Here is a 25,617-nt window from a genome sequence, read left to right as displayed (position 1 = left end):
GCACCGACAACTGTGCTCGGCTGAAGCCTCAAGCGGGAGCCCGCAGCAGCGTATCCGTCAGCGTATCCGAACGAAGCAGGAAGAGCAGTTTCTGGCACAAGGAGCCAGACTCTTCCTTTTTTTTCTACCTGAAGTGCCACCCTGTTCCAGGAAAACCTTTACACAAGCAGGCTAGCGAAGTGACCGCTACGTTAGCACTATCTATCATGCCCTTCTTCCATCCTTTCTCAGCCGAAGCTGCTTATCAACAGGAAGGTAGCAACGAGGTGGACTCAAGAGAAGAAGCAAGTCTGGGAAACCGAAAATCTAGATCGTCTGTACCTTCTCTTCTCCACTTATTCATCATTCAGTAACTAAATGTATGAGTCCCTTCTGAATGTATCCAAATTTGTGGGGATGTAAAGAAAAAAAGAGGTTCTCCCCTGGCTTAGGATTTTTCAGACCCCTGGATCGTTTTCACCCCATCTCCGTTTGTCATAGAGCATTCTGTGCTCAGAAACATCTGATAAAGTGCAGGCAACCTGATCCCGGTCTGGGGGATCTGAGTGTCTGTGGAGCCCGAAAGCTAGCGTGACCCCAGCAGCAGTGTGAAGAAGCTAGATTTGGCTGACTTTACCCTTACAACTTGCCCGACTAAACAACTTAATCTTATTTACTGTAAAAGCAAGAAGTATGCAGTGGTGGTCGCCTACCCACCCCCGCAAAAGAAAAAAAAAAGGTGGTTTGGAGTCAGAGTTCGCTACTGCTGTTAGTGTATCATTTATTCAAGGTATTCTGTCGTGCCTCTTTTATAGTAATCTGCAGAATTTTACATATAAATTACGAATTTCAGGAATCTCGTCAAGTTTTCAAGTAGCTTCCTTCTTCTCAAGGCAGGTCTTAATTCTAAACGTAACATGCCTAAAAAAAACACTCCTGAAAGGCTGCTTCTCTTCAGCTCAGTATTTAATATAAATATCAGGCAATCATAGTTGTAAGTGTGGTTAGGCTCAAAGGCAGCCCTCCATTGTGTGAGTGTCATGCAGAAGACTGAAAGCTTAGACTATAAGCTCTTTATTAATAATAATTGCTTAGCCATTGCACAATAACCTGGAACAGCTGTTTGGTGAATGAAAGAATAATTCAAAGCAAAGTAGGCCAGATATAAAACACTTCCAAACCACATATCAGAACAGCTCCTTTGTGTCAACGAGGTGCATGTCTGTGGAAAGAGTTTTGCAAGGACAGGTGGATAGTATGGGGCCTTTACAATAATTACATCACCATCTGGTACTATCTTTATGGTGAAAGAGTTCTCATGTACCGAGTTCTACATATGTGGTGTTACAGAGTCACGTAGCTCAGTGATGGAACCGTGGGACTGGCAGCCTTCATTACCCCAAGGACTGATTCGACGGATTGCTTTGAGAAATGAACTTCGAAGCACATCTGTGAAACGTATGATCCTAAGGGTACCGGCATGTATTTCTTTGAGGTATCACTTTACACTGAAGTTTTCCTTGGTGGAGTATTTTTCAGAGCCTTCTCTTCTGAGGCTAAATTAGGAATTTCTGTTCCTTATTTGAGTTCCAAGAATTGTGCCTTTCCTGCCCTCCGCCCAAATTGGAAGATATAAACCGTGGGAAAAGTGTCTTTACAAACTATTGAGTAATTCTCTAACTTGGTTTATTTAGCATATTCAGGAGGCCTTTCACATTCATGGAATCCTCTTTCTATTAATTCTCTTCAAGTTAAAGCTACAAGTTTCTGTCCTTAGTTTCCGGTTTCTGCCTGCGAAAGCAGGGGCGGGAGGCAGGCACAAAGGCCAATAGGTAAGAAGTTAGCACAGTACCCCTGTCTCTCCCTATTCAGATCAGGGTCTCTGGTTCCAATATTTACTCTTCCTCAAACAGGAAAAGGGAGAGAGGGAAATAGAAAAATGAGGCCTATAAATAGCTTTGTGGGATTTGTTTAATTGAGGTCCTAAAGAGCCTACAGAATACGCATGGGTGCAGTTCTGTCCCAGGAACTTCAAGAGTTGACTACAACAGAGCCTCTACCCTTGTAACCTTCATCTGTGTCATTCCTGGGAAGAATGTGGGTGCTAATTTTAGACCCAGAGACTAAGATGCACAAAGGACAAGTATCATAAAGCATTTTTGGAGCCAGAAACAGATTTAAGTTCCTTGACTCACTGCTGCTTTTACTCCAGACCACACGGCTGTACCCAAGTGAATTGCTGTCAGAATTGGTGCCTTCAGAGGAGACAATTGCTCATAATTGGTAGCTCCAAGCCACTTCACTGAGAAAGCGTGGGGTCTTGGATGCTTTAGGAAATAATTGACAGACTGAGGCCTGAGTGAGTCAGGCTCTTCTGAGTCATAGAGCTTTTAGGTCGTCTTTCAGACTAACCCTCTTCAATCTTGTTTTTACCCTCTTCCAGGGAAGACCAGGGCCCTAAGGCAAAGATATACCTCAGGTTAATGTCAAAGAGTAGAGGCCTTTCCCCATAGCCTACCTCTGGCCATTGTTTATCAAAGTGTAGGTATCAAATCACCTGTTAAATCCCTTGGGGTGCTTGTTAACCATGCAGACTCCTGGTGCCCCCTCCCTCCACCCCACAGACAATGCCACAGGAGACAGGAAGCTGGCCTGTGACCAGCATCCCAGGGTTTCCCCAGCACACTCAAGTCAGCCTTGGGCTTCTGCTCTGGGCCGGCGGTTCCCAAGCATGGCAAATCATCTGGATTACCTGGGGAGACTTTTTTTTTTTTAAAGATTTTATTTTTTTACTTGAGAGAGAGGGAGAAGAGCGATGGGGAGGGACAGAGGGAGACAGCAGCAGACTCCCTGCCGAGCAGGACCCCCGCTGCTAGGCTCACCCTGGGCTCGATCCCAGGACCCAGAGATCACCACCTGAGCCTAAACCAAGAGTTGGACGCTCAACCGACTGAGCCACCCATGTGCCCCTTCTTCCAAACTTTTATCCTGTTGCATGTACATACTGTTTTGTTTTAATGAATAAAGGTCATATTATGCATACTGCTCTGCAGCTTGACTTTTTCCTAGCTTGTTTTTCATTAACAGTATTAAATGGACTTCCTTACAAATCCATCCCATTCTTTTTAACACAAGGCTCACAAAGCAAACCCCTATAGGGGTTAGGCGGGTAACCTTAATGAATTAAATGGGAGGGACTGCGGAAAAGGTTTTTCCATTTAATGGAGTCAGAAGCCGCCCAGCTACAGCCAGCTGCTGCCATTTGGGAAACTGGGCCCAGAATCGCCAAAGCTGCTGTTTTCAAGAGAAGCAAGAAATCTGAATTTGTTTAATGTGCAATCTCCACATTTTTCTTTTTTCTTTTTCTTGCATTTTTAAATATTGGCAACTAATTCAAATTAAATACTGAGTGAACCAGCCAAAACGTCTTTAATCCAAACACTGCACCTAAGCCACCCTTTTGAAACCTCTACTGCGGTGTATACAGAATGTTCCACAGGACGTCTTACGTGCTTTAAGCAGATCCCCAGGTTCCATCCTAAAGCTCAGATGAAGTAGGTCTGGGATAGAACCCAAGATGGTCCATTTTTTTAAGTTCCCAGATGATTCTGCTGATCAGAGAGGTTTTGGAACCACTGTCTTAGATTACGAACAAGTTGTTTGGGACCACTGCCAGTGAATTAGGAAGGAAACTGTAAATACTTTCATTTGCATTTCGGTTTTAGCCGGTTCCCTCTAATTACAGCCCTCTATGAAAGCACAAAATGGGCTCTGCCGCTGCTGTTTCAGGCAGTTCAATCAGAGCAGAACAATAAATAAACCAACTCAGGAATCTTCAAGAAGCTTTTATTGGCACAGCCCAGGAAAAGGTGTGGTGGCCATTTCTGAGCTAAAACCTGTATCCCAACAAGGTGTTCAGTGTTAAGTTTAACACCCCACTGAACCAGAAAGTTTAAGTTTCTGAAACTTAAGTTCCAGACTCCCCAGGTCATTAAGAGGTTAAGAGGTTCCCCCGCCAAAAAAAAGTTTTAAATAAACTCTATGCCTAACGTGCGACTCAAACTCATGATCCCAAGATCAAGAGTCACGTGCTCTTACCAACTGAGGCAGCCAGGCGCCCCAAGAGACTCCAAAATTTATAGGTCAAGCCCCACTGCTCCTGTTAAGATCAGAAAGGCAAGAGACCGTCCTGAATGTGCATCCTTGTTATGGGATGACTAAAAGGGCAGGAAACAGTATTAAGTTTTTTCAGATTGACTCCAGGTCACTCCCCATTACAAGGACGATGTTTTCAGCAGTCACACTGAAGTCCCTCTCCATTCTGTATTTGGCTAAGCAGCTTCTGCTTAGGACGGGTGGTGGTCATAGGACATGATCGTCAGGATGGTAGAGTTCACTCATCAGGCGGTAGATGTAGGAAGGTGCATTCCCACCAATGTTGGAGATAAAGAGTGTAATGAGCTCCGGGGGCACGTAGTCAAATACAGGGCAGTGAACGCTGACCTTCTCCAGAACGTCCCCTGAAAGGCAATCACATGAGCTAAAGATTAAACAGAGGATCCTGCTCTGATAACTAAGCACAGAGATTCTAGGCTCAATCGTGCAGACATGCTCGCCACCCCCAAGAAAGGGAAGCTGCAGTGAGGTACAAACCAGAAGAGAAGACTTCTATCATGACCCCCCTGCTCCAAGCTCTCCAATGCCTTTCCACAGCCCTCAGAATCGAATTCCATCTTGGGGTAGTAGCCCTCAAGAGCTGGCCCCTCCCCACTGCACTACACTAATTATAATTCATCCCACTCTCCCTTGTGCTCTTACTCTCCAGCCATATGGCCATCTTGTTCCAAGTGGCTAAGCATGGACCTAACTCAGGCCTTTTGCACCGACACCTGGGAGAGTCTCCCTGATCTTTACACGGTGGGCTCTATTCATTCTGGACTCAGCTGAAATGTCCTCTCATTTAGACCCTTCCCCCCCTAATGTAGGCTACCACTTTCCATCACATCATCCTTATTTGTTTTCTTCCCCAAACACCCCGTGACCTGACATATTCTTGTCTGTCTTCTGCAACAGAACGTAAGCTCTGTGGGAGCAGGGCCTAGCTGTGCTGTTCACTGTTACATCCTTAGTACCTAGGATAGTGCTGGATACATAGTGGGTACTCAAAAGATACAAATAATCCTTGAAAAAAAATGAATGTGTGAATAAATGGATGAAGTTATTCAACTTCTAAGAAGAATTAGCACCCCAAGTATGGTGCTTTGCTCCCAGAGGGCGTTTAAGGCCATCTTACGTTGACAAGGTGGCAGGCTCACTGAGCACAGCTGCTGCCTTCAGAAGTCAGAGAAAAGGACCCCAATGCACGAAGGTATCCAGGTGACAGGCAAGTTTTATAGTAGGAACATTTTAGAGCATGCTTCCTTTGGCAGCCATGTCACCAAAATGACTCTCTACAGCAAATGGGAATGAGTACATTTCCCAGTGGGTTGCTGCGCATGTGTCAAGCAATGTGCAAAGCCAAACCCCATCCACGCTGGACGATCCAACCCAGCACGGCCCCAGTACTCAATCAAATATATTAGCCTCAGAACAAAATGAAATGGACTAGATGAGGTCCCCACACACTCTTCAGATGCTAAAGAGAAGTTTCCATGAGAATTATGATAAAAAGCACAACCTGGCAGCATTCAATCCCCACTGACTACCAAAACAAAAGCAAAAAGACAAAAACACATACATGTGCACATGCATGCACACGCACACATACACCCTTCTGTACCTTCTGTGAAAGGCAGGACTTCTTCAGGAGCCACAAACTTGTGAAATGAATCTTCTTCATTGGGGAACTAGACAAGGAAAAATTCCACTTTTAAGTATACACCCAAGGGAAATAAAAAAGCATGTCCACACAGAAACTTGTACACCAATGCTTACAGCAGCATTATTCACAAAAGCCCAAAGGCTGAACAGCCCAACTGCCAACCAACAGGTGAATGGATAGATTGTGTAAGGTCCCTGCAACAGGGTATTATTCAGCCACAGAAACCAAGTGCTGTGCTACAGCTAGAAACCTTGAAACCATCATGCTAAGTTAAAGAAGCTGAAACAAAAGGCACGTATTGTATGATTTCTTTTATATGAAATATGTTTTGTGAATTTCACCTCAATTTAAAAAAGACCTGCAAATAGGTTGGTATTTCAAAGCAAACAGCCTCTCTCGCTAATGAAATGGCTCTTCACTTTGTAATACTGCTTGTATTCAGGCTGCAGAGGACAGTCCCTCCAACGATGACAAGTAAACCCGATTCGTGTTCCGAGTTTCAACTTGTTTGGCATTTTCAGAAATGATCAGTGCGATGGGCCATGAATGTCAACAAAGGGCCTTCCCCAACTATGTACTATCCTGACCTTACAATTTCCATTTCTCAAAGCTGACAAGTTATAACTATCAATTTTTTTTCCTGGTTCAAGACTTCCGTGGCTTTTTCCAGCCTCTGTAGAGTCTAATCCATTTAGCAAACGCAGACAAAGAGAAGCCCCAGAGTGAGTAGGCTGAAGGCCCAGAGTTCAAGCCTACACTCTGGCTTCCTTCTCTCTGTCTGGCCACAGACGGACAGACATACCTGTGGGGAAAGCTTGAACATGGGAGCGCAAACGATGAGCGGGGTGGAATGGTGTTTTGCTGCCAGCGCTAGAGTGTGCGTTCCTGTCACAGCTCTCAGGGCACCGTTGGCCAGGATGGTCTTTGTGCCAATGATCACCTTTGGAACAGGAAGCAAAATGTGAGTCATCCTAGGGATGGAGCCTTAAATGGGCCATTGGGCACAACAGGCTAAATGCTCAGGCCTCAGTTTCGACACCGTGAGGGTCCTTTCCTAGTAAAAGGAAAAGGGATTCTACGGTAAGGACCACGAGTTCTAGGTCAAGAGTGGCTTCCCAAAGAAAGAATGAATATTGTACGTGACAGAAAGCTGCACTATCGGGGCGCCTGGATGGCACAGCGGTTAAGCATCTGCCTTCCGCTCAGGGCGTGATCCCAGCGTTCTGGGATCGAGCCCCACATCAGGCTCCTCCGCTAGGAGCCTGTTTCTTCCTCTCCCACTCCCCCTGCTTGTGTTCCCTCTCTCGCTCTGTCTCTATCTCTGTCAAATAAATAAATAAAATCTTAAAAAAAAAAAAAAAAAAGAAAAAGAAAGCTGCACTATCTCCTGCTCTTAGCCCTGTCTTTTTCTGGAATCTGTATGTCACACCTCCTGAGAAGCTAAGAGCCTTTCTATTCGCCATCCACCGCTGTCAGGCTCTCTGAGCAGAAGGCAAGGACCCTCTACCCAATCCCTAGTAGCTGCCGCACTTAGCTTAGCCCTATTTCATTCTCATCAATGCTTTCACCAAAAAGAAGCTACTTGGGGGCACCTGGCGGCTCAGTCAGTACAGCACGCAACTCTTGATCTCAGGGTTGTGAGTCCAAGACCCATGCTGGGTGTAGAGATTGCTTAAAAAAATAAAATCTTTAAAACAAAAACAAAAAAAGAAGCTACACTAAGTGAGGAACAATGATACAGATAAAGAGAAAAGAAATTCAGTTAATATATTAAAAAGGGCCAAGTATGTACTTTCAAAAGGCACTAGAAGCTTTCTTCTCTTCTCATGGATATTACAGGAGAGAGAAAAAAAAATCAGTATTTTAGAAGTATAATCTTCATGAATTCAATATAACTCCAAATACACCCACCTTGTTGACTCTTGACATAACAGCAAAAATGGCAGCATCAGTCATGACAGTTGTCTCAATACCTGCTTTGGACAAATTGACTGCCATTTCATGACCCTGCAATAGGAGAGAAAGGCCTGACGTTAGGAGAGAGGGTGGGAGAGAGTGGAAAGACTCTCCAACGGAACTGGATCTGGAGAATTCTGTGATACTGGACACAGCAAACACGCAACTGCCAACAGGTAATTCCTTTTTCTACTCATGGTGGGTATTCTCTGGTATGCTTCAGAGAAGCCCAGGAGAAGCCAATAAATGTTGAATTTTCCACAGGAGCACTGGAACAGCCACGAAACTGGAAATACTGCTTGCTTGTGTAATTAGGGAGCACTGACAGGACAGCTCCTGGCTCATTATTTTACGGCCTCCTGCATCCTTACATATTTCCTTTCTAGAGACCTATTATTTATGTAGGGATTGAGTGAGGTCAGACCAAGAATCAGTCATCCCCAAGGTAATTTACCCTATTTTGATTCCTAAAAGAACCAATATATTTCTTTTCTTGGACCCAGCATTTCTCCTAATTTTCCTAAACCAATATTTAAGAATGTTGACAGGATGAACAATTTGAAAATTCCCTTCATGTTTTACTTTGTCTTCTCAATGTCTTACTTATCAATTCAAAGTTGGCATGGAGCCCATCTATCACTTCTTTATTCCCTCCTCATTTTTCATTTTTCTTGGCAGCTCCAGCAGTTTCCCTACCTGACAGAAAGGAGCACACTCTGCCACAATGACATGGAATTTCCTCTTTCGGGCAGCCTCTTTGAGGAAGGCCTCTACTGTTCGGGAGAAGCCAATGGTCATGATGACCTCATTGGAGTGGATGTGCTCCAGAGCCTGGGCCGCAATGTTCTCTGTAGTCCCTTCTGCAAGAACAGTCAGTTTGGCAAGGGAAATGTGAAACTGCCATGCCACAACATAAGACAAACATGATAGAACGTGGAAAGAGACAGGTGCCCTTCACACAGATGGCCCACCTAGTAGACCCTTGTAACACAGGGTGAAGGGACTTAATGTGAAGGTCACTTTTCCTTAAAAGCCCCACTCCCCTGGATCTTCTACGTCCCAAGTTCTCAGCCTAACTTCTTTCCTAGCAGAACCCCTACTCATCCACTTACCCCCCCAACCCTGCCCCCATGACACTAGTTCCTTATAATTCATTTTGAAGACAATGAATTCAGGCAAAAAACGGTCCAACTTGAGAAACTGTAAAGTACTGAGAGTGGGGTAGAGGTTCCCCCTAAAAGAACTCCTCTAAAAGGTGGCCGCAACACCCCCACCTGAAAAGGAGGCCACAGAAGAAAAACAGGGGAGGAATTTGGAAGCAGCAGCTCCAAACACACAGACCCAGCTTCTTCCTCCCTTGGGGAACTCTGATTGTAATGCATACATGCTGGTCTCCTGGGTCACAAAGACAAGGGGAATGGAGGTGGTACATCTGTGTGTATAAAAATTCAAGGGGAAGTTAGGGAAGAAGAGTCAATCATCCGTGGTTTTAGGGAGTTCATCTTTAAAATGAAAATAAAGCTCTGTCTCTGCAGCAATGGACCTGCAATCTATAAAGGGCTGGTCTGTAAGGAAAGGTAGAGAGGGCTCGCTTAGTCCTGCCACCTGTTCCAACCCTTTCTCTCAATCAGGATGGAGGACAAAGCTCGGAGAACCACAAGACCGATTATCTCCTATCTTTGCTGATGAACAACCTCCAGGGTCGTCTCTTCCCTTATCTGCCTGTCCTGTAACCTATCCTGTCCATCGGGGATCAGGACTCTTACCCAGTTCCACAAGCAGCTCATTAATTGCCTCAATGATGTTGGACTGGAGCTGGGCATATGGGGAGGTGAAATCCTCGCTCAGGCCTTCTGAAGTCAAGAGTTTGTGCAAGGACTCCTGCTGATCGCTCTCATCGCTGCGTCCGTGGAGTCTAGGGAGGCAACAAGACCCAAACGGAGGTGGGCGGAGGTGTAGTCATTTAAGTAAACAGGAGCTGCTCGGCTCTTCTAAAGGCTCCAAGCAGGGAGAGGCTTACGCAAAAAGGCTCACATCCTGACCTGCCATACTCTTCCCGGATGATTCTGAGCACTCTCCGCACCATGTTGCCCACCGTGGTCTCTGAGGGTTGCGCAGCCGTCATCCTCTGGCCCTCTCGGCGGATCAGTTTCATCAGCTCCCCTGCAGTCCGAGGGAGAGAGAGAGGGCACGAGCGCGATGAGGCCTGGGCGACTCTCCGCCTGAGGACCGGGGTCGGACAGCGGTGAGGGACGCGACAGAACTAGACCTGCCTTACCTGCGTTGATCCAGTGGTGGTCCGTGATGATCCGGCGCAGCAGCCCCAAGGTCTCCCGAGCCATGTCCTCAGAGCTGCGCCGCCCGCCGTCTCGCTTCAGGGCCTCCACGAAACTCTCGATGCTCTCGTACAACTCCGAACGCTTGGCCGCGGCTCCCGGCATCTCGAAAACAGGCGCCTCGCCGGCGGAGTCCACACCTGTACGACCTCGGTCCTTGCACTTCCGGGGCGGGTGAAGCCGGCTTCCGCTCCGCGAGGAAACTCCAGTTTGAGGGTCCGCAGGCCACGCCCCTCGGTGCTACATCCCGCCTCCTCCGTCTTCCTGAGCCAATCAGAGGCTAGGATCCGGAGTTACCCTAGAGCGACCGCGAGTCTCGGAGGCGGGAGGACCGGAAGTGGGCTTTCGTGGCTCTTCAGACGCTGAACAGAGGTGAGCTGTGAGGCCCAGTGAGGGTGGCTAGTCTCGTTGCTATGGAAACAGCCAGTCTCGGCGCCCACCTACCCCCCAAGACCCGACGCTGCGCTGCGCAAGTTGCCTCCCTGGTCCTGGTCCCCGAGCGAACACCCGCTCTCCTGACAGAGACGCTCAGAGTGCGGGTCTAGGACCCCCTGCACCTTGGGCAGACGCGCCGTTATAATGCTCTTACACTGCGTGGGACTGGTTCGTTTGCGCCTGTGTGTTTCTAATAGATTTCAGCTCCCTGAGGGCGAGGACCGTACCATTTTTGCCTTTGCATTCCTAACGCCTCTCACACCTAACCTAAGACAGGAATCAGGGATGAGGAGACCGAATACTCCCCAATAAGGAGATTGAAAGGGAGAGTTTACATGGAAGCAAAGATATGTTCTTCCATTTGGACAGACTACAGAGGCTGGGAAGCATAACATAATACCAAGAGCTACTATTTACTTAAAGTTCAGTAGGTGTTGAGCACTGTGTGTGAATTATTTCATCTACTGCAATTTGTGAGGTAAGTCCTCTTACCCTCATTTTACAGGTTAGAAAACAGCCACAAAATTTAAGCAGTTGGTAAGGGGATGCATGCGTATTTAAATCTCCGTCTGTCTGAATCCAAAGTCTGTTTGTAACGAGAATCCCATTTCTTTAAGTTCTTAATATCTTTGGACGCACACATTTTTAAGCCATTTGTTACAATTGACAAATTGCCCTCCAAAAAGATACATCAATACCAAAATCAGACAAAGCTAGTACAAGAAAAAACTGCAGATCAGTATTCCTCATGAACACAGACGCAAAATCTGTAACAAATTAGCAAATCAAATCCAGCAATATATAAAAAAGATTAAGACACCATTACCAAATAGAATTCAAACCCAGAATGCAAAGCTCTTTTAATATTGGAAAATTAATTTAACAAGCCATATTAACAATGTAAAAAGTGAAACCACATGGTCATATCAATTGATGCAAGAAGCATTTGACAAAATTCAACAGCCATTGGATTAAAAAAAAAACCTCAGAGAACTAGGAATAGAAGGGAACTTTTTTAACTTAAAGAGCATCTACAAGAGCATGCAGTTACATAATACTTTATGGTGAAAGACTGCCTTCTTTCTAAGATCAGGAACAAGACAAGGATGTCCACTCTCACCAGTCCTATTTAACATTATACTCAAAGTCCTAGCCAGTGCAGTAAGAAAAGGAAACTTTAAAAACGTAACAGACTAGGAAGAGAGAAAACTCCCTATTCACAGAAGACATTGTCCATACAGAAAATCTGAAGAATTGACAACAATGACAAAAAGCCTCCTAGAACTAATAAGTGAACATAACAAGGATACAAGGTCAACATACACAAATCAATCATATTTCTATATACTAGTAATGAATAATTGGAAACCAAAATTGAAAACACCATACCTCCCAAAAGCTATAATGTATTTGTCAATTTTATTTGTGTTAAGTTTAAATTGTCCTAAAAATTGTACCAATTTACATGCCTGCTAACACCATGTTCTGGCCAATTTTGGATATTGTTCTTTATTTTTCCAGGCATCAAGCCATTACAAAATAAGGTATGTACTGTTTTATGCGTACAAAAGAATACATGTTGTGGTTTATATAATATTTATGTGCAAGTTATGAAACATGACAACAAAATGAACATACATGAACCCATCTCTCTACTTAAAAACCAAGATTCTTAAATACATAGACATAGAAAGTAGAATGGTGGTTTTCAGGGACTGGAGGGAGGCATAAGTTATTTAATGGGTACAGAATTTTGGTTTCACAAAATAAAAAGAATTCTAGAGATGGATGGTGGGTGGTGGACATACATTAATGCCACTGAACTGCACACTTAAGGGTTAAAATGGTAAATTTTATGTCTTGTGTATTTTACCACAATTTTTAAAAATATGTGCTATATACAAAAAAAAAAAAAACCACAACCCTGAAATACTTCCAAAACCATCTCATTGATGTGTGTGTCTACCCCATTTCCTTGTCTTCTCGAATACCCAAGGATAACCACTGAATTTTGGTTGATTTTGCTTTGTTTTATAAAAAAAATGTATTATATATTTATAATCCCTAAACAACATATTGTTTAGTTCAAACTGGTTTTGAGGGTTTTTTTACAAATGGCATTATAACGTAATTTTCTACAACTTGCTTTTTTCACTTGATATGACGTTCATAAAATTCATTCATGTTGTTACATGTATCTGTGGTTCTCTCATTAGCACTGCTGCATAATATTCCATCATGTGACCCTACCACAGTTTATGTATTCATTTTCCTTCAACAGATATTTGGGTTGTTTCCATTCTTTCTGGGGGGTGGGAGAATATAAACTATAAATATTCTTATGTATATTTTGGCATACCTAAGTAGAATAGCTAGGGCATAGTCTATACGAATATTCAGCATTACAAATAGTGCTTGCCTTCCAAAGTGGTTAAATTAATTAATGCTCACTCCAGTAGGACATAGAGTTCCAACTGATGTACCTCATTACCAACATTTGGTATTATCAGTTTTTTTATTTGGAGGAAATCAAATAGATATAAAAGGATGTATCATTATGATCTTAATTTGTTTTCCTGATTACTAATGAGGCTGTTAATTTTTTTGTATGTTTATTGGCCATGGGTTTTTTTTCCTCGTTTGTGAAATAGCTGTGTTGTGTCTTGCCTACTTTCTTAAAAATCCTTTTTAAAATAGACTTGTAGGAATTCCTTATATATTCTGAACACTAATCTATTTCAGTTATTTGTTCTATAAATATCTTCTCTCAGTTGGTGGCTTGTGGTTTTACTCACTTTGAGATGTCTTTGACATCTCAACCTTGTCTTGTATAGTTAATGCTTTTCATGTTTTGTTTAAAAGATCCTTCCCTGATATAAAGGCTTAAAGATAATCTCTTATCTTTTTCATCTAAATAATTAAAAAACTTAAATTTACAAGTAATTTTGAGTTACTTTCTGTGTAGGGTGAAAGGTGGGAATCCGATTTTCTATTCTTTTTCCATTCTTTTTCCATTGATTTTCTTTTTTCTTTTTTCTTTTTTTTTAAGATTTTATTTATTTGAGAGAGAGAGTGAACGAGAGAGCTGGGGGAGGGGTAGAGGGGGAGGAAGGAGCAGACTCCCTGCTGAGCAGGGAGCCTGATATGGGATTTGATCCCAGGACCCTGGGATCATGACCTGAGCTGAAGCAGGCATTTAACTGACTGAGCCACCCAGGTACCCTTCATTGATTTTTAATGCTACCACTGTAATATGTCAAGTGTCTATAATGTGTGAGTCTGTTTGGGGACTATTTTGTTCCATTGCTAAATTTGCCTATCCCTTACCCAGTATCACATTATCTGTTTTACTGTTGTCTTATTTTATAAAAAGTCTTGCTATCTGGTGAAAACTACCTTGCCATATTTTTTTCCTAAAGAGGGTCTTAACTAGTTTTGGGCCTTTGCTCTTTCATATATATTTTAGAAATAATTTGTCTTTTCCTCAAAAAAAAAAAACAACCTAAAGATTTTGCTTGGAATTACTTTAAATCCCTAAATTAATTTAAGGAGAATTGACATCTTTAGGATACTGAGTCTTCCTATCCATGGAGATGGTATATATCTCCACTTATTTAGGTCTTCTTTAAGGTTGTTTGGTAAAATTTTATAATTTTCTCCACATAGGTCTTGCATGTCTTGTGTAAGATTTATTCCTAGGCACCCTGTATATTTATTGCTGTTGTAAATGATTATCATTCTTTTTCATCATTGCCAAATTGATAGGGAAAATACAAAAATTCCTTTTAGTTTGCATTTCTTTGCTTATTAATCAAGGTGAACATTTTTTTCATGTTTATTTGCCTTTGCATTTCTTCTCTTATGAATTGCTGGTTCACATGGTTTGCCCATTTTTTCTAATACGATACATGACAGACATTCTGGTTTTCTACCCGATATCCACTTCTTTCTTCTTGCCTGCTAAAAGAACTGATTTTGTTTGGTTTCTACCCGGAGGGAAAGTGGTTTTAGCTTATGGGTAAATCCTGATGGGTCTAAGCCAATCGTGGCAATTCCTTTCTCCTTAAAAATTTTTTTTAACATGTTGGTGTTGGGTAACCTATTTTCTAGCCAGTAGGATGTGAGGGAGATCTGTTTGGAAAAGTTTCTTTGTTCTTAAGTAACAGAGAATACTACTTTGTCTCTTCTATCTCTGATTGCCTGAGATATGATGCCTAGAATTACTGCAGCTATCTTGTGACCATGAGGTCTCAAGATTGAGGATAAAGTTAACATGCCAAGGATGGCAGAACAGAAAAATAGAATCTAGACTCTTGATGATATCAACACTTAATGGATATTTTACTTATATAAACTCTTTTCATTCTTACAGCAGTCCTATGAAATAGATACTACTAATATAACCGTTTTCAAAATAGGAACCTGAGGCATAAGTAGGATAAGTAATTTGCTTAATGATACACACCCAGTAAGTGAAAGAGTTGAGATGTTAATCTCAGTATAGCTTCAGTGCCTGCTCTGTTAGTCTGTGTACTGTGGTGCCTTTTATAAAAATTGTGTGAAATCAGCAAATCCAGAAATTGCCCTACTTAGACTTCTTAATATATAAAGTGATAGATTTCTCTATTGATAAAATTTTGGATTTTGAGTTTTCTGTCACTTGCAGCCCAAAGCATCTTGATATTGGGTATTTCATCTTCTTCTGGTTGATCTGTAAGGTCTATTTATATATTAAAGATACCAATCATTTGCAATTTGTGTTGCGATATTAGTAGTTTTAGAAACTTTGCCCAATTTTCATATATTGCTGTGGGATTTTAAATTGAAACACCTTTCAGTAGGACAATTTTAAAAAAATGCAGCGAAAGACTTTAAAATGTTCATTCATACTCTTTAAACCAGTTTGTCTGTCTAGAAATTTATCCTAAGGAAATAATCAGAAATAGGTACAAAGATTTATCCACAATCTCATTTTTCACTTTATTATTTATAACATAAAAATCAGAAGTATTTCTGTGTATTCAAAACTAGGAAATTGGTTTGGAAATTATGTACCACCATCCATGTTTTAGAAGAATATTTAATGACATAGGAAATAATGATAAAAATTGTTGACAACATATTGTTAAGTTTAAAAAGTAGGTTGCTTGCAGTCACTCTGGAGAAGAGTTTGGCAATCCTTTCAAAACTGAAAATGGATTTATAATACAATCCAGCAGTTGCACTCCTGGTCGTTCATCCCAGAGAAATGAGCGCTTGTGTCCAAACAGCATGAATGTACATAGCAGCTTTATTCATAATAGGCAGAAACTGGAAACTTTCCAAATATCCTTCAGTTGGTAGATGTTTAACAAACCGTGGCACGTCCATAGCATGGGATATGGCTCAGCAATAAAAAGGAACAAACTGTTGATATATACAACAACTTAAATGAACTTCAAGGAACTTATGCTGCATGAGACAAGCCGATCTCCAACATGTATTTTCACATAATTCCATTTATGTATCATTCATGGAGTAACATATATAGAGAGATAAAGAATGAATTAGTAATTGCCAGGGGTTAGGGATGGGTGGGGAGCATGAGACGGGTGTAGCTACGAAGGAGTGACACAAAGGATAGTGCAGTTGAGTCTCTGGATGTTGTGGGGGTGGTTATGCAAGGCTACACATAATAAAATGTCGTAGAGCTACACACACGAGTGCACGTGTAACTGGTGAAATCTAAAACTATGAATTATATTGATGTCAATATTTTGGTTTTGACATAGTACCATAGTTGTATAAGTTGTTACTATTAGAGGAGGCGGGGAAAGGGCGTGTGGGACTTCGGTGTACGTTCCTTTCAACCTCCTGTGAATCTATAATTATTTTGAAATAAATAGTTAAACAAAAACTTCATAAACCAGGATTTATAAAATAAAAGCATCTATTTAAAAGAAAATTATAGGGACGCCTGGCTGGCTTGGTTGGTGGAGCGTGCGACTCATGATCTCGGGGTTTTGAGTTTGAGCCCTATGTTGGGTGTAGAGATTGCTTAAAAATAAAATCTTTAAAAGAAAATGATAATGGATTACATTACATTACTCTAATTGTTAAATGACCTAGTGCTAAAATAGATAACAAAAGAGACTGTTTAGGGGCACCTGGGTGGCTCAGTCATTAAACGTCTGCCTTCAGCTCAGGTCATGATCCCAGAGTCTTGGGATCGAGTCCTGCGTCAGGCTCCCTGCTCAGCAGGAAGCCTGCTTCTCCCTCTCTCTCTCTGCTTATGTTCCCTCTCTTGCTTTGTCTCTCTCTGTCAAATAAATAAAATCTTTAAAAAAAAGAGAGAGATTGTTTAAAGTGCAATTTTCCAAGAAAGCAAGATGCAAAAATAGTATATTTGGTACGATCTCAATTTCACTTAAAAATAATTATACATTATTCATATGTATTATATATAAATATATATTTACACATATACACACCCACACCTATATATATGTTTGTGTATGTACATACACACATATACACATCATATGTGTGTATATATTATATATATATATATATATAAAATATATACACACATATATATATGGGTGTGTGTGGATACCTGTGTATATAAATGACATACCAAGATGTTAACAGTGGCTCTCTCTGGATAGTATGATTACAGGTTTATCAGAGACCCCTAATTGCCTCATAAGCCATTCTTCTATAGTAATAGAGTTTTGGCTTGGCTAATAGGCATCCAAAATAAAGACTACATTTCTTAGTCTCCCCAGCAGGTAGGTGTGGCCCCATGACTACGTTCTTACTATTGGGATAGTGTGGAAGTATTGTGTTGCCGCTTCTGAGAAACTTCCCTGGAAGATAACTGGCATGTGTCCTCTGGCCTCTTTATCCCTCTTTCTGGCTGCCTTTCTGCTCTGCCAGCCTGGATGATGAAAATTCAGGCCACACTGCAGGGATGGCAGAGTAGTGAGCTAGAAGGACCCTGGGCACCCTATGGCCTCTGTGGAGCAAAACTATCATATCAGCCTGGACTTTTCAACTTCATTTAGCTGCAAGCAAAATAAACCAGTCTTATTTGAGCCACTGTTACCTTGAGGTTTCCATCATCTGCAGTCACACCCAGTCCTACCAAATACAAGAGTGATATTTATGTTCATTTGTGTTCTGTGTTTCCCCAAATTTCAACAATAAACACATCCCATTTATAACCAGAAAAAAGTTATTTGTAAGAAAAATAAATTCTTCTGTCAGGCCCATTCTCTCACCAGGAATATGATTATGTTGACCAGATCTTCCAGATTTTCCCAGTGTCGCGATTTCAGACATTCTGGCTAATTGCCTGCAAAGTTATCAGATCACAGTTTCTGAACTTAATTTGGAAATAGGGTGATTACGATGATAATTCTCAACTGTGAGGAGGGAGGCTGACCAAATGTTTGCATCTTTCTCCTTCTGTTACAAAGAATCTCCTTTATGCCATCAGATCACTTCCTTTTCCTGAAAGGCTTTGACTCAACACTGCGGCATGTGAATGCACTACTGTTTTTATCCTTCTCTGATTGTTTTGGTGGGTAAGTCATGTCTCTATGCAACCTGAGAACAAGTGCTATTGTCACGGACACCTGTTGTTTTTGTCTGCCCTGCACCCCCTTTCCTCTGGGAATTGTCCCTCCTCGTGTCATTCAGGTGGAACTATCAATCTCAGGGCCTCCTAGCCACAGGGATGGCACACCACCCAGGTCTGGGCAGTGACCCCAATTCCACACTGTATAGTCATCAGTCCTTCCCTGTGATTTGCTATACAGACCCCAGAAGAAAGCAGGTTTCTTGCCTTTAGATCATCTGCTATAAGGAGGTTGGCTTGGGACTCTTGGTGGCTAGTTTTCCTGTTTCATGGAGGAAGCTTATCTGTAGGAGAAAGTCAGGCAACCACTCCAGAAGAAGTAGAAGTGAACAGAGGCAAGTCCTGGAGTGAGAGAGAAAAGGCAAATGAGCTGATGACTTGAAAGGAACTGATGTTGCTTTGTAGAACTAGCCAGGCTTGAAGGTAGAGCCATCCTTGGACTTCTCAACAAATCTCCCTTCAGCTTAACTTTTTGAGTTGCTAGAGGCTTCACTAAGCTTCTCTTTTGTGCTCCAGGGATCCCAACCCTCTTCTCAGCCATTATTTGATTGATTCTGCTAGACTAGAAGCTGATCTTGGTCTAAATGTAGATTTATATTTTAGTGACATCTGGCTCTGTTCTTGAGATTCCCTGCCACTTGACCTAGTCAGTTGCTAGGAATTTGGAGGAAAATTCTAATGACAAACACAGGTAATGGTACCAGGGCATGTGATTAGAAAAAAAAAATCCCACCCTATTGTTATTGGGACTGCCTGTTAACAGTTTGTCTTCATAGATCAACATATACGGTATATAACAAATATTCGTTGAGCATCTTTTCATACCACGCACCATATTGTATATTGGAAAAGAGCCCCTGTACTAGGGGAAACTCAATAATAAAACAGCATCATCATTTTAACTTAGAGGATTTTGCCTTTTAGTTAAAGATTTTCATACTCCTTATCTCTTTCAGTCTCTAAAGAGCACTAAGCAGTGAGCTGGTTCTGATCAAGAGATCAATTATACCACAATTGATAGGTCGTCCTAAGTGAGAGTAGTACCAAGTACGTAGGTAGACAAAAAAATAGTCTGTTATTCTGAAAAAAGAAAAATGTGGAGACTAAGGCCCACTAGCCAGTTATCCTTGCATGCTATGTTATACTGTTTAAATTTTGGGTTTGGAAGACAGATGAATCTCATTTCAGATCATAGGTCTGCCCCTCCCAAGCTGGGTGATCTTGTCTGTCAGTGGAAGTGATAGTGACATTTGATAAATGGTAGTGACCTCAGAGATTTGGAGACATTGTACTACTACTGATCCTAATTTTTTAAAAGATTTTATTTATTTGTTTGTCAGAAAGAGAGAGAGTACAAGTAGGAGGAATGGCAGGCAGAGGGAGAAAGCAGGCTCCCCCTGAGCATGGAGCCCGATGTAAGGCTCCATCCCAGAACTCTGGGATCATGATCTGAGCTGAAGGCAGACGCTTAACCAACTAAGCCACCCAGGTGTCCCTACTACTTCTGATCTTTGGAGTAGTGGGTCTGGGTACCCATTACCTAATCTGGAGAATTTTTGAAAAATCTCCATAGAAGGTGATTGTAATGTACTTAATAAAGGTCTGATTATATTTTTAGAAAAAAATTTTTTAAATTTAAATTCAATTTAGTTAACATATAGTGTATTATTAGTTTCAGGGGTAGAATTTAGTGATTCATCATTTGTATATAACACTTAGTGCTCATTACATCAAGTGCCCTCCTTAATGCCTGTCATCCAGTTACCTCATCCCTTCACTCATCTCCCCTCCAGCAACCCTTAGTTTCCTAGAGTTAAGAGTCTCTTATGGTTTGCTTCCCTCTCTGTTTTCATCTTATTTTATTTTTCCTTTCCTTCCCCTGTGTTTCTCTATTTTGTTTCTTAAATCCCACATATGAGTGAAATCATATGGTATTTGCCTTTCTTTGACTGACTTATTTCACTTAGCATAATACCCTCTAGTTCTATCCATGTTGTTGCAAATGGCAAGATTTCATTCTTTTTGATGGCTGAGTAATATTCCATTGTATACATACACCACATCTTCTTTATCCATTCATCTGTCAATGGACATCTGAGCTCTTTCCGTAGTTTGGCTATTATGGACACTGCTGCTATGAACTTTGGGGTGCAGGTGCCCTTTCGAATAAGCATTTTTGTATCCTTTGGATAAATACCTAGTAGTGCAATTGCTGGGTTATAGAATCATTCTATTTTTAGCTTTTTGAGGAACCTCCATACTGTTTTCCAGAGTGGCTACTCCAGTTTGGGAAGTTTGCATTCCCACCAGCAATGTAAGAGGGTTCCCCTTTTTCTGCATCCTCGCCAACCTCTGTTGTTTCCTCAGTTGTACATTTTAGCCATTCTGATTGGTGTGAGGTGATACCTCATTGTGGTTTTGATTTGTATTTCAGTCTGGTTGTATTTTAAAGACCAGATACACCAGCTTTTATTTCTAGAGCTCCCCTCTTTCAAGAATGAATGAGTTATTGCAACTACCTGAGAGCATTTTAGAACAGCAACAGACCTTGAATGAGGCTACGTCCCAGCCAAGAAGCCTGGGCTCTCCATCCGAGTAGCTTCCTGTCACCCTTTGTACATAGTGACACTCAGTGATTAACCTGCAGACAGAGGCTTCTGGTAGCTGCCAGAGGCCAGAGGCTGACCCTCTTCCGTCTGGCTCCCCTCCTTCCCTGAAATAGTTTCTATCCCTGGTTTGATGTCTGTGGCCCACAACATCTTTAAAAACACACAGTCATTGTCTAGCTTCAGAGGGTAGTTTGATTAACTGGTTCCTAACTGGAGTAGAAAAAGAAAAGGCACACTTCTCAAGTGTGCTGTCTACATTGTGCAGAATGCCATGGGTCGGAAGAACTTAGTTGACCACTGAGATCAGAAAGTGCTTTCCAATCTCAGCTAATTTCATTTCTTGGGGCTTGTGTATTAAGAATTACAGTGTCTTGGGGCGCCTGGGTGGCACAGCGGTTAAGCGTCTGCCTTCGGCTCAGGGCGTGATCCCGGCGTTATGGGATCGAGCCCCACATCAGGCTCCTCTGCTATGAGCCTGCTTCTTCCTCTCCCACTCCCCCTGCTTGTGTTCCCTCTCTCGCTGGCTGTCTCTATCTCTGTCAAATAAATAAATAAAATCTTTAAAAAAAAAAAAAGAATTACAGTGTCTTCTCCTTATTAAGCATTCACGTGTGCCAGAGACTATATACACTACATCTAAATCTTCCAGGATTCTCCAGTGGAGGAAGCCAAGGCTTGGAGGGGTTACGGACATTCCCAGTCATACTGCTAGTAGGGCAGACCCTAGGTTCTAGCCCAGGTTTGTCTGTCTCCAGAGACCTCCCTGTGCCTCCTAATGCCACACCATCCACACCCTTCCTGTTAGAATGGCAGGAGTGGCCTTTAGGGGTCAAACAGGGGCCAGGCTTCCAATAGTCCCTGAGGCCTCTGGGTTCTTAGGGAAATAAGCTCTGTGTCCCTACTCTGTCACGTGAGTGAGGAGCCGGTGGATGAATTGGAGTCGGTCCTGAGAAAGCTGAGTAGCAGGCCTCTGAGAGCTGTACCCCAGCTTTGCCGGGAGGCCCAGCACACACCTGCAGGTGCTGGGGGCTGGAGAGGGAAGAGCCCTGCTGGGTTCTGGATCTGCCTGCCAGCCCCTATGGCCTGACGGGAAGACTGCATGGAAAACTCCCAGGGTTTGCAGGCCCTAGCCTGGGGTGGATGACTCCGTAGAGCCCAGTGGCCAGTTGCACCCCGTGGGAAAGACTTGGCCCTGGCCTGCCTGGGAGCCACGGTGGTGCCGCCTCCTGCCCACGGCTTGGCTCAGCTTGGTTCAGCGGGTTCCCAAGTGGCTTGACTTCCTCCCCTATACCTCCCCCCACCCTGCAGTCTCCAGGGAGCTAGGGAGGCCACTGTCAGAGTTGGCTGTCAGTCCCCCAGTCCCCAGGCCTCTCCAAGCCCCTTCCCCACACACCTGGGAGCCAGGTTTCTCCGGGGAGCAGGAGGGGACCCTCCAAACTCCTGAGAGTACCCCTGCCCCTAGGTCTGTTTAGGGCTGGTAGGCCCCATCCCCACTCCTTCCGCTGCACTCTGAGGCTCCACTCTAGGCTGCAATAACAGGGCTTGGGGTATGGACTGTTGTTTTTGCAGCTGGGCTGGGGCGGAGCGGCAGCGGGAAGGCGGCATGGGTACTGACTGTCTGAGAAAGCCCCGAGCCCGCATTCCCACTAGAGCAGGGACAGCCCAGACAGCCCCTTCAGGCTAGTGACTGCTGTGCCTGCAGAGAGGCCTCTAGGCACGGCTGGAGCGTGGGGGGAAGGCAGAGAGAGAGGCCAGCCAGGAGGGGAACAACAACTTGGGGGACCCCAAGCCTTCTCTGAGCCATCCCTGCCCAGCAGGCTGTGTTTCTCCCCTCATTTCCAGCTGCAGCTGGACCGAACCTCTCCCCCACCCCACCCCTGCACATCTGGGAGTTGCTGAAGCAAGCTTCCTTAAAACAAACAACAAACAAAACAGAATATGTCATTTACCGGGGCACATGTTGGAAACTAAAAAGAATAAAGGTCATGCATAATCCCTTCACTCAAATATACCCATGAAGAACACTTGATGTATTTCCCTGTGACCTCTTTTTTTATTGTGATAAAGTGTACATAACATAAAATTTACCATGTTAATCATTTTTAAGTGTACAGTTCAGTGGCGTTAAGTACATTCACTTTCTTGGACAACCATCACCATCTCCAGAACTTTTTATCTTCCCAAACTGAAACTTTGTGCCCATTAAAAAGTAACTGTCCGTTCTCCCCAGGCGCTGTCCAGCAAGCACCCGTCTACCTCTTGTCTCTGTGACTTTGACTCTTTTCTAGGTACCTCAGGTAAGTGGAACCATACAATCTTTGTATTTTTCTGTCTGTTATATTTCACTTAGCATAATGTCTTCAGAATTCATCCGCATTGTAGCATGTGTCAGAATCAGAATTCATTTCTTTTTAAGGCAGACTGATATGCCATTATATATATATATATATGTATATATATATATACATATATACACACATATATCTATCACATTTTATTCATGTACTCGTAACGTTTTTTCACATGATTAAGATTACACTTTGTCAGCAGTTAGATATCCTGATTTTTTTTTACTCAGAAGTTGCTATGTCATTAAAAATTTTCCCTAAACCTAATCTTTAGTGCTTACTCTTTAATTCCTTATGTGCACAGATATAGCCTAATAGACTTAAGCAGTCTCTGCCATTGGCTACTGAAGTATCTTCTTTGTTTGTTTTATTATTTGTTTGTTCTTATAAACAAAACTGAGAAGAACATCTCTGCAGACATTTTTATGGGCCCTCCTTGCAGCCCTGTCTGCCTTCTGGCATTTCAGATTGGTTCCCAAGGGAAAGTACCAGAAATGGAATTGCCCATCAAGGTAATAAACACTCCTCAGTCTTCTTGATAACTGTCACCCCAAACTTGCCAGGAAAATTATGCCTATTGCTCTTTCCACAAACAATGCAGGAAATCCAGAGCCTTCTCCTTCCTTCACCACACATTTGGCAAATTTCTGAGCACTCATGCACCTGGCACTGAGGAGCCAGATGGCTTTGGGAAAGGTGAAGCCCTCTACAAACAGGGCTTCACCCACCTGGGGAAAGGTGAAGCCCTCTACAAACAGGGCTTCAAGGTACCCAGCCATCTTCAGATGCCTTCTGAGACTGCTCTGCCCTGGCAGGTTGGCCTGTCCAGTTGAGGTGGCAAGTTCTTGATGGCCATGAAGCAGAGTGGCCCAGAAGAGAGCCATGCTGGGCCTCTAGCCTCCTCAGGGAGATGGCAGTGCAGAACCCGCCTGGGAGCAAAGAAGCACGTAGTAGGCTAGGGCTGCAGAGTCTCTCTCCTAGGTGTGGCTTAGGCTTGGCCCAGGACAACTCTGCAGATTCTAGTGACTGCTCAGCCAACCCCGTGCAGATAGATGGCTATCTAAATGGTAGCCATTTATGGAGGGCTTACTATCAGATAGGCCCAAAGGCTCTAGTAAGGTTCTAGTAAGGCTAGGTTCCTCTCACAAACCCTGTGCTACTGGTTCCTCTGTTGTCACCATTTTACTGACAAGGCAGCTGTGTTCCACAGCCGTTTGGTACCTTGTTCAAGGCACACAGCTGTGTGTAGTCGAGCTGGGATTTGTACTCAGGCATCTCTAAGTCTAGGCTATTTGATTTCCTGTTTCTCCTCATAGGGACTATGCTGGCACCCCAAGGGTGGGGAGGAGAGAGGAAAGAGCTGTAGATCAGTGATGGATGGTCTATGGGGTGGGGTTTGGCTCTGCTGTCTCTGCTGGGCCTTGCCAAATCCTAGGCCAGAGACCCCTGGCCACTGGGAATTAGGAGTGCTTCATGCCCCAAGGGGACCTGGCTGGGGTGGGGATGGGGGCAACCGGGGAGGGGGTGGCTGGGGACTGCACAGCACACAAAGAGCCTGATTGTGTTACAGACTCTGCTCTTTGGGAAAATAAGTATCACGAAGTCATCTTGTTTTGGACAATCTGGTGTCCCAGAGATCCAAGCCAAAGAAAACATGGACTGAGGAACAGGAGCCAGCAATGCTGATCCTGCAGGTGAAGCCTACGCTTCCGGGGTTGAGGATGGGAGCTCCCGTGGGTTCCCAAGCTGGAACCAGGGTGCCGATGTCCAGAGCAACCTTCTTGCTCAAGGCTCCCTGGGGTCCGGGCGAAGGACAGGCCTTGGGCTGGGGAAATTTTTCCACAGACAGATGGAAAGAGGAGATCAGGGGAGACCAGAGCCCCCTGTGGAACCCCGGCCTTGGGGGCCTGCCTGCAGAGCGCCCTCACCACATCCAGGAAGCACTGGGAGGCTCAGAGATCTACAAATTCTGTGGGCTCCATGCCCAAGCTGGAGGAACACGCATTGAGATGAGCCAGGTTGGGGGCTGGCCAGGCCTCTGGTGTCAGAGCACCCTACAAGGCAAGGGAAGGCAGCTCAGTGGGAACCCAGGCCAGGAGGGGTGATCTTTTTTTCCGGAACAGGATTCCCTGTGGGGCACAGAACAGAAGTCTGTGGGCTGCAGAGTCTGGGACGTGCCTGTTGGACTGGGCTGGGGTCAAGAGGGCGGCCCACTGGCCTGGCCTCATCGGCCAAAGCCAACACAGGAAATGCCAAGCAGACCTCAACGTCCGGGCACCTAATTTGCTCTGGCTGGCAAAGAGCGCCGCCTCCCCAGCTCGGCCCGTGGGCAGCACTGGCGGTGGGGAGGGAACAGTGGCCTCCGTGCTCAGGGGATGCTCATTCCCCCGGGCCGTCCTTGCAGGCCCTCGGCGGCGGCCGCGCGTCTGGAGGAGCCGGGCAAACACTCAGGAGGCCAGCAGGCAGCGCGAGGAGCCAGGCGTTACCCTGGACGGCAGCCACCGGGTTGTTG

General features: G+C 43.9%; 2 protein-coding genes across 5 annotated transcripts in view; one reads left to right on the top strand and one right to left on the bottom strand.

Annotated features, from left to right (window-relative positions):
• Positions 1 to 3,811: 3,811 nt before the first annotated feature.
• Positions 3,812 to 10,197, bottom strand: EIF2B2 (eukaryotic translation initiation factor 2B subunit beta). Its single transcript, XM_002914700.4, has 8 exons — positions 10,035 to 10,197; positions 9,799 to 9,919; positions 9,523 to 9,671; positions 8,453 to 8,616; positions 7,712 to 7,807; positions 6,603 to 6,740; positions 5,759 to 5,825; positions 3,812 to 4,499 (listed from the first exon to the last, which is right to left on the bottom strand). The coding sequence occupies exons 1-8, from the start codon at positions 10,195 to 10,197 to the stop codon at positions 4,342 to 4,344; spliced, it is 1,056 nt and encodes a 351-aa protein (XP_002914746.1). The 3' UTR covers positions 3,812 to 4,341.
• Positions 10,198 to 10,383: 186 nt separating this feature from the next.
• Positions 10,384 to 25,617, top strand: part of PGF (placental growth factor) — a 47,907-nt gene continuing 32,673 nt past the window's right edge. Inside the window, exons 1-3 of one of the 4 annotated variants that reach the window (XM_034642511.1) lie at positions 10,384 to 10,464; positions 12,049 to 12,071; positions 22,988 to 23,054. The gene's annotated coding sequence lies outside the window, so the exon portion shown is untranslated. Of the gene's footprint in view, positions 12,072 to 22,987; positions 23,055 to 25,617 lie in introns of all 4 variants that reach the window. The other 3 variants (XM_034642512.1, XM_034642514.1, XM_034642513.1) reach the window with 3 other exon arrangements.

Source organism: Ailuropoda melanoleuca, chromosome 14 (genome assembly GCF_002007445.2).
Source record: "Ailuropoda melanoleuca isolate Jingjing chromosome 14, ASM200744v2, whole genome shotgun sequence".
Lineage (NCBI taxonomy): Eukaryota > Metazoa > Chordata > Mammalia > Carnivora > Ursidae > Ailuropoda > Ailuropoda melanoleuca.
The sequence above is the reverse complement of the archived record's forward strand: the minus strand, read 5'-3'. Positions and strand labels throughout refer to the sequence as shown.

Excerpts from the sequence above, each read along its gene's own strand:
- EIF2B2 (XM_002914700.4), bottom strand. The coding sequence starts at position 10,197 with ATGCCGGGAGCCGCGGCCAAGCGTTCGGAGTTGTACGAGAGCATCGAG. Across the intron at positions 9,672-9,798 it reads ATCCGGGAAGAGTATGGCAG|ACTCCACGGACGCAGCGATG; the intron begins GTCAGGATGTGA and ends TTGCCTCCCTAG. Across the intron at positions 7,808-8,452 it reads AGTGTGCTCCTTTCTGTCAG|GGTCATGAAATGGCAGTCAA; the intron begins GTAGGGAAACTG and ends CTCCTATTGCAG.